At 46.8% G+C, this 8,752-nt stretch overlaps 2 protein-coding genes across 13 annotated transcripts in view; both read left to right on the top strand.

Moving 5' to 3' along the window:
- mfsd1l (major facilitator superfamily domain containing 1-like) overlaps nt 1-3,606 on the top strand; it is a 27,104-nt gene extending 23,498 nt beyond the window's left edge. The window contains exon 14 of one of the 2 annotated variants that reach the window (XR_006027193.1): nt 3,586-3,606. The gene's annotated coding sequence lies outside the window, so the exon portion shown is untranslated. Of the gene's footprint in view, nt 1-715; nt 728-3,585 lie in introns of those variants that run through there. The other variant, XR_006027194.1, reaches the window with a different exon arrangement.
- The window catches only part of si:ch73-103b11.2 (myosin phosphatase Rho-interacting protein), a 59,160-nt gene that overhangs the window by 15,388 nt on the left and 35,020 nt on the right, over nt 1-8,752 (top strand). For 8 of the 11 annotated variants that reach the window (XR_006027191.1, XM_042083205.1, XM_042083200.1 and 5 more), the window contains exons 4-6: nt 2,621-2,772; nt 7,170-7,254; nt 7,839-7,892. Coding sequence is in view for 10 of the 11 variants with exons in the window: in XM_042083205.1 (XP_041939139.1) it covers nt 2,621-2,772; nt 7,170-7,254; nt 7,839-7,892 (291 nt within the window). In the remaining variant the exon portion in view is untranslated. The remainder of the gene's footprint in view (nt 1-2,620; nt 2,773-7,169; nt 7,255-7,838; nt 7,893-8,752) is intronic. The other 3 variants (XM_042083208.1, XM_042083209.1, XM_042083204.1) reach the window with 1 other exon arrangement.

Genomic DNA, 8,752 nt, shown 5'->3' with positions numbered 1-8,752 from the left:
ACTCTCAAGTGTACAGACGCGCACGCACGCACGCACGCACACGCACGCACACCTCAGTTTTGCGGGTCTTCTTATTTTTTGTTTCTGACACAGTGACTGTTGCGCACACACACACAAGTTGTTTGGGTGTGAAGGGTATTTTCCTTCATCAAAGGGGTAACAGCAAAAGTGTGTGTGTGCTAGATTTACAGGTGTTTTGAGTGGGCAGCATCCGCTGGGATTTATTTATTATCGTTTAATTGCAGGCTTCAGCTCAACAATCACCGCATTCCAATTGGCTGAGGTGTGTGTGGTGTCCTGTGTGTTTGGAAAGTGTGTGGTGTGTGATGTCAGTGTTGTCTGTCCAACAGAAGACCCAGCCAGGTTTCTTATGTCTCTCGACAGCTGGCAGCTCCAGAGGGTTTGGATGGAGTGTGAGTGGGTGTGTGTCGTGACTTCATTCCAAGAGCTCTGCACCCATGGGCACCCATGGAGCAATAATAGTGCCTTAGTGTTGCCATCACTATTAGTATCTTGGCTTGATAAGAATGTGTTTGTGTGTGTGTGTTTACTTGTTGTCCCTGGTAACCATGGTATCAGTGGTTTTGCCAGTCCAACACTATACCTGTTGACATGGGCTGTGTGTGTGTGTGTGTGTGTGTGTGTGTGTGTGAGAGAGAGAGAGAGAGAGAGAGATGCATACTAGAATATTCCTCTTATTCAGTAAATACAAAAGGTGTGTGTGTGTATCAGCATTTGTGTGAAATAGAGCCAAAAATGGCAGATTTCAAAATGAATAATTTCCCTGTAAAATTGTGTGTGTGTGTGTGTGTACGTGTGCACATTTTCTAGAGGTAATGTCAACAGAATGACGGGCAGAGAGGCCGGTTGTGTTTGTATTCGTGCAGCTCAACTGCCCTTGGCCTTTTTAGTTGGGGTTGTGTTCATGTTTGTACATTTGTCTAGAGAAATCTGTCTACTCTGAACAAACAGCAAGCTCAGGTCTCTCTCTCTCTCTCTCCTCTCTCTCTCTCTCTCTCTCCTCTCTCTCTCTCTCTCTCTCTCTCTCTCTCTCTCCTCTCTCTCTCACTCTCTCTCTCTCTCTCTCTCTCTCTGCCCATCTCCCTCTCATTTGATCTCTCTCGCGCTTTCTTTTCTCTCTCGCTCTATCACCTCTGTCCCTGTCTCTCTGGTTATGTCCTGCTGAATGCTGTATTGTGGGTATTGTGTAGCTACTACAGCACCACAAAGAAGGGATTGTTCAACATGTCAGACACACTCGGGCACTTTTTTTTTCTCTCTCTCTCTTTCTCTCTCTATCTATCTCTCCTCTCTGCATAGACACACATTCTGTCACTCTCAAATCAGACACACACACTGTCTGATATACTGTTGCTATCTACTGTGAGCTACCACCATTGGACTTTTTCTCGGTCTTAATAACTGAAGTGTGTGTGTGTGGGTGGTGAAGTCAGCTCAGTAAATTATGAGATTTCCTGCCGTCACTTTTTCCAATTTTGAGGAAACTGTCCACAGGCCAGGATCATGGTTATGTTTCACAAGCTGCTGCTGTAAAACCGGTGTGGTCTCTATGTGTGTGAGCGTGTGATGTGTGTAGGCGCGCGTGTGTGTTTCACACAGCTATCGCCGAACACTTTTTAGGCGATAAGCCATGCCCAGTACGTGGCAGGCCAGGCTGAGGTCATTGAATCGTGTTTGGGAGTACACTGGATGCGTTAGAATGACCGGAGCGTTTGTCCACGTGTTCTTTGCAGAGTGGATGTCGGGTGAATAATTTTTTTTTCAGCCTTGCCTCTCCTAGATGAATCCTGTGAGATTGCTCCCTGGGGTTCATACTGAAATTTATGTTTTGGTTATGATGCTAGTTAATCTGCTTATGCTGTACTCTGCCAAACCCCATACGTGTGTGTGTGTGTGTGTGTGTGTGTGTGTGTGTGTGTACACATGTGTGCGTGAGAGAGAGGGCTTTTAGGATAGGCAGACTGTGTGTGTGAGTCTGTGTGATATTGACAGATGGCCTCAGCCTGATTCTGACTCAGCTCTCAGGACAGCTGACACACACACACACACACACACACACACCTCACACACACACACACACACACACACATACACCCATACACCCGGCAGTCAATGCCAGCTGTTGTGTCCATCTTTGACCCTTCGCATAGACGTTTACCATTTGATCATACAAGCACACAAATACCCTCATGCAGACATTGACCCTGAGCCTGTCAACCGGGGACAGAACACAAGTGTGTACACACACACACACACACACACACTCACAGTTTGTTTTGTACACAAACTGTGTAGATGGCTTAGGACACAGTATTTCTGTGTGCATGACGATGCTTTGGAAAAATCAACTTGTGGTGTGTGTGTGTGTGTGTGTGTCTGTGTGTGGGAGGGTGTGTGTTTGGGGCTTTCTGTTGAGTACGCTCCACGCTGTTGGTTTCAATCCTTGTTTTGGAACGAGATGCACACTTTGCAGAGAGTATGCGAGAGCAATGTGCCGTTTCTCTATCTCTCTCTCTCTGTGTGTGTGTGTGTGTGTGTGTGTGTGTGTGTCTGTGTGTGTGTGTCTAACGCGGTCCTCTCTCTCTGCACCCCCCCACAGCCCAGCACTCTGGCTCAGGGCACCATCAACATGAACCAGTGCAGTGATGTGATAGATGGAGAGAGCCGCACTGGCCAGAAGTACTCGCTGTGTATCCTCACCCCTGACAAGGAGAGCTACATCCGCGCCGAGAGCAAAGACATCATCAATGGGTGAGACGCACACGCACAGCCACACGCACACAGACACAGACACTCACTGTCAGTTCGATCTACTTCAAAGTTAAATGTGAGTACATGCAGAAGGCGCAGGTGCAGAGGCAGACGGAGTACACCGCTTCATTACTTGAGTAAAAGTACAGATACCCTTTGCTAAATTTGACTCAAGTACAAGTAAAGTACAACAGTCAGATGTCTACTTAAGTAAAAGTACTGAAGTACTTGTTTTTAAAAGTACTTGAGTATCAAGAGTACATTTTCTAAATATTGCATTACTACTGCTACAGTGCTTACATTTATGTACAGAAACGTCCTACATGGAGTTATGAAAAATATTAATGTTAATACCTTGGAGAATATAAAGGAATTGAAAGTAAAATCAAGTCATTTTCATCTTTTTTACCATGTTATTTTGTCATTAAAACACTTGAAGCCATAAACTATCAGACTATAGCACATTCCCGGGATGGACCTGCTAGGTCTTCGTCCATGGTTTCGTCTCTTATCTAAATCTAACCATGGAGTTGACTTTGGCGGAAAGCTGAAGGTGATTGCTGATAGGCTGTCTCAATCAGTGGCGCCTGCACATCCAATCACGTTGAGAGGGAAACAACAAATTGAGGTACTCACGGTTATGGATAGAAATGTAGTGGAGTAAAGAGTACAATATTTGCCATTCAAATGTACTTGAGTAAAGTCATGAGTACTCCCCAAAAATGATACTCGAGTAAAGTACAGATCCCTCAAAATTGTACTCAAGTACTGTACTCAAGTAAATGTACTCTGTTACTGTCCGGCTCTGCGCAGGTGTGTGTGTGTGTGTGTGTGTGTAGATGAGGCCCAATCTTAAAAAGCAACAGTATCCTGTCCTTCTGCATGCACTTTCATTTAACTTCGCTGACTGACAAGAAGGAGGAACGGCCACTTGCTTTGTTTTGGTGTCTCGAGGATGACAGATGTGCTCGTGTGGTTTCTATGGCAAGGTTTGGTGTAGTTCCACAGAAATACAGCATTTGTTTGGATTTCTATTGTTGGAGTGAGTTATTGGTATTAGTGTTGCAGCCAGGTGTTACGATCACTTTATGCATGACGAGAGAACAAACCACCTCAGAGATAACTCATAACTCGTGCCATAATGTGGTCACTCAGGCGCTTCACGGTCAGCTCAAACTTTCAGCCTCAGTGAGAGCTTGTGTGCAGCTCTGGCATCATGCATGCAGAGGTCCCTGCCATGCTTTATGTAATCTTTAGTTATGGCTGTTTTGTTTCCAAAGATTTGACATAACAAGCGGAAACACAGGCACTGGGGGAAAAAAAACCTGCCATGCTCTGGGTTTTCCCCTCAAGGCTGCTGGGACAGGTCCTCTGTCCAGGTGAGGTGTGTGTGTGTGTGTGTGTGTGCGCGCGCGTGCGGCCTCACAAAGCTGCTTATGCACTGGCATTAGCTGCATCTCCCCAAGCCAGTGGCAGTCAGCGAAAATGCAACGAGTTCGTTCAAACTAGAGAATAATCAATTGCTGCAGCGTCCCCCCCCACACACACCACACACACACACACACAGCACATGCACACACACACAGTAGAATAATGCTGCTACCTTTGCCTTCAGAGGCCTTATTAGCTCTGCACTGTGTATGGATATTGACCCTCCCTCATTCACTGTGCCCTGCAGCAGCAGCACTCCCATCCGTCTGGGCCACTGGGCTGCAGCAGCTCATCTGAGGCCAGCAGGACTCTCCTCAGCCCGGGGTGTCCGTGGGAGTGCTCCATCCTCTGGGGGTCGGGGCCCTGGGGAAGGGGGAGGGGGAGGCTCTGGGGGTGGTGGACCTTTAAAAGCTGAGAAAAAGCTCTTTCGTGGATACATGTGATGTCTGTGATAATAGGCTACTTCGCAAGTAGTTCAGCCAAATTTGGGTGGGGCAGAATACCTACAGAGCAGCGCTGGCCATATCGCTCTGGCTCACATGATGATGTACTGCTTTAAATGCATTATCACTTCACTACCCAACACAGCGAACAAGATAGAAAAGAAAAAAGAAACCAATGTGCTTATGTCGCGATTTCCGATAGGCCCAGGCCTAGAGAAAAGACAGCTATGGTAAACCTAACAATTAGGATTGGCTTTGCCTACACTGCTGTTTGGTTGTCCCAAAACTTTGAGACGATCCATCACTCGCATTAACTGAATCTTATCAACCCGAACTGCGATGTTCCAAACAGAGTGACAGGATGCAATGCCTAATAATCTCACTGCCTTCGGCATAACTGCTAACAGTGCGCCTAGGCCTACTGTTAAACATCTGAAAAATATTAAGCTGCTGTTTTCTTTTCATGACGAGCACTAGGCCTACGCTTAAATGATTTATGACTGAATGGAACGTTGCGTTTTTAAGCGCCAGAAACTGCTTATCACGTTGTGTGACAAAGTTTACACCAATCATCTTCTTCTAATGTATCCTTATGTTGAGATGTCCATTCTCTTTGCCTATGCTATCATTTGTGCGCGAAGCATGTTTCAATAAGTCAATACGCAAGCTATTTTTTATTGTTGTAATATTGAATGATTTTCATTAATAAATTGTACGCACAGTGCGTACAGGATTACGGCTGGCGGCGCCACTGACCAAGGCCACAGTAGCCTGTCAACCTCTGATTTTTAAAGGGGAATCACGGCGAACGCAAGGGCAACTCTTCTCTTTAATTTCCCTTCCAAATTACTTTTTATTGTCTGAAGACATCTATCGCAAGAATCTAACATTCTAACAGCAACAGCAAAGCAAATGCAAGCTAACCAAAGTGCAGTCGGTTCTCCCGCCATGGTTTTTGAAATCACACCCACCTGCTGTATCTGAAGCCCCACACACGCATAATAAGGCCTACGACTATCACTCTACACGCCCCCTGTTGCACGTCACAATTTAATTTACTATAGCTGATCCTGCCTCCTGGCTCCCCTAAATGCCGCATCATGTGAACAGATCAGCAGGCCGGCAAATTTTCACCTCGCTTTCAGACACAAAAAGACGCCAAAAAGACGTCTCCTCTTTTTTTAGCGGGATCTCTGTGTGAAAAGGCCTACAGTGGCCAGTAGTTGTTCTGAGAAAGTTCCTCTTGGTTTGGCCCCTATGTTTTGAGGGCTATAAATAAGCTGCATTCTGCTGATTGCGGCCGGCTGCTCGCCCCCCCCCCCCCCCCCCCCCCCTCACAGGGACCAGCAGCTGGCCCCTGGTGGGAGTCCGCAGGGAAATGATTAGTCTGTGAGCAGATGACCGCATGGCTGGGGAAGAGACCCCCTGCTCACTGATGCATTAACAAGCATGTCACCTCACCTCTTGAGTGGCTGCTATCTGGACACAGACCTCTGTTTGCTTACCGAATGGCCTATGAGCGGAATCCTCAATTAGTCGCAAAAGCAAAATGTTTACATGTGTTTGAGTGTAGCTTGGAAATAGGATATTCATGTTTACATTAAGCTATACCTTATCATTTACTTTGTATTCAGGGCTGGTACTAGATTTTCTGTCTGTGACTTTGAAGCTGATGAGATTTGGTCTAGCTTATGCTCATGCAGGTCTGATAAGAGTTCTATACTGAAGCATCCAAACTGCTGCTTCTAAATGCTCTCTCATCCGCTCTTTCATGTGCTGTGCATCTGAGTCGCCTTGCTCTGCCCCCCTGTGGTCTCCAGATGTACTGCAGCATTAGAATCCTGCCCTGTCCTCATCCTGCTTGTGCACTCTGTCCCACCACACACACACACACACACTACAATCATGATGTATTGGTATTTTCAGATTGCTACTCTTTGCCAGCTCCCACAGTGATCCAGCAGGCACGCACACGCACACCTTGCCTTGTCTCCAGGGCAATTGTGCCAGAGAGAGGCAGGTCTGGTGTTGTAATCTTATAATGCTGGACCGTGGAGTAATCCCCAGGACTATACATGCACTTACACTTACACACACACACACACAGACTAACAAAGACGCACACGGAAACTCCCTCCAACACACATCCCTAAACACCTTAGAGGATTTGATAACTCCCCCAGCAAGGATGTGAAGCCCATGTGTGTGTATATACACACACACACACACACACACACACACACACACACACACACACACACACACACACACACACGCATAGTCCAGGGAGAGGGACCGTGCTGACCCACAGGCTGCAGAGAGCCACATTGACGTCCGGTAGGCGTTAGAGGCCCACTGCTGTGTGGCAGGGCGTCACATGAAGTGGAGCTGCATGCCAGGGAAGCAGACGGAGGTGGAGGTGCAGCAGATTGGTGGAGCCGCTCACACTCACTGGCACTAGTGCCATCAGTCCAGGAGAAGAAGAAATTCATTGTGTGTGTGTGTGTGTGTTTGTTTATGCAGATGGCAAGAGGCCCTCATCGTGTATCCTCGCACCAACAAACAGAACCAGAAGAAGAAACGGAAAGTTGAGCCACCTACTCCCCAGGTATGAAAGTCTCCTTTGTTTTGTTTTTTTTTTTCATTTCTTCCTTGCTTCCTTTCTTTCTTTCTTGCATTCTTTCTATCTTGCTTTGTTTGTTTGTTTACGTACATACTTATTTCTCTCTATCATTCAAAACAATAATGCCCCTTCACAGAACAGCAGGTAACTCAGACAGTGAATGTTTTTTTGTACCTCTCACTCATTCTCTCTCTCTATCACAATCACTCTCTCGCTCGCTTATTCGTTCTTTGTGTGTCTCCCTCTGTCTCTCTTTGTGTTTTTGGCTCGGAGATGAACAGTCTTCCTTGTTTATTTAGTGTGATAGACAGACACACTGCACAGAGAGTGTGTGCATACAGTATCTGGTCTCTGATTTGTCATGTGCTTAAGGCCATGTTGTGAGTGTTTATTCAGCGGATTACCATAGCTCACAGAAACACCTGTTTGTCTTGTGGGCAGTTCCTTTGGTAAGGCCTCCATGAAGTTTTTGACAGCTGGAAAACAGAACTGTGTGTGTGTCTGTGTGTGTCTCTCTGTGTGTGTCTCTGTGCCGTGTTTTAAAGCAGTGTGTGTGTGTATATCGGCAGGCTCCAGACCTCCTGAACCACAGGTTCATCATGGGGAACACAAACGGGTACCCAGTAAGTCTGAGTGAAACGGCACAAGAATCAGAGCCGGATGGAGGGAATTAATGAGGATCCGTGATCAGTGTGTGTGTGTGTGACAGACGAATAAATGAATAATGGGTATGCATGTGGAAATGATGTTCAAATCTGGATATCTGCCTACTGATTTACTGCTGTGTGGATGGCTCAATCATCTGTCTCGCGCGGTGCCTGTACTTCGCCCAGGGCCTGATCCTGGAACAGTACACGCTTGTCTGCTCAGCAGTAGGACACAGAGATGTGGGCCTGGGAATTTAGGTTGGACATTTATTAAGGTGTTGGAGTGACCCGTGATCAAGCTCATGATTAATCACTGGTTTGCTGTGTCTGGGTGGAGACAGGAAGCCAACTGTTATCTCTCAAAGTGTGTGTGTGTGTGTGTGTGTGTGTGTGTGTGTGTGTGTGTGTGTGTGTGTGTGTGTGCACATGTGTTTGCATTCCTATATTTTTTTTGTTGTGTATTTTACTGCCTCTCCCCACATATCCTGTGTGTGTGGAGTGGGCATCAGGAGGACTACTGAAGCTGAGTACACAGTGCGTGTGTGTATGTGCTCTGCTGTACCCTGCTGTTGATCCAGGCTGCAGGCTCCCCTGATAAGAGTGCCGGCGTGCTTGTGAAGGGCGATTGAACCCTGGAACAGGACCATATCAAATCCCACAAGCCCTACTGTTGGGCTAATGATTGACACGTGTGTGTTGGGTTTAATGCGGGCTAAAGTGCGGAAATAGAGAAACGGCCTGCCCTGGTATTTATCAAGTGGCCGTCTGCTCTGGCTGACTGGGTCTTGAACTCCACGTCTGAGTGTAATGTTACAGCCAGGAGTCGGCGACAGCGT

Source organism: Alosa sapidissima, chromosome 24, assembly GCF_018492685.1.
Source record: "Alosa sapidissima isolate fAloSap1 chromosome 24, fAloSap1.pri, whole genome shotgun sequence".
Classification (NCBI taxonomy): Eukaryota; Metazoa; Chordata; class Actinopteri; order Clupeiformes; family Clupeidae; genus Alosa; species Alosa sapidissima.
The sequence above is the reverse complement of the archived record's forward strand: the minus strand, read 5'-3'. Positions and strand labels throughout refer to the sequence as shown.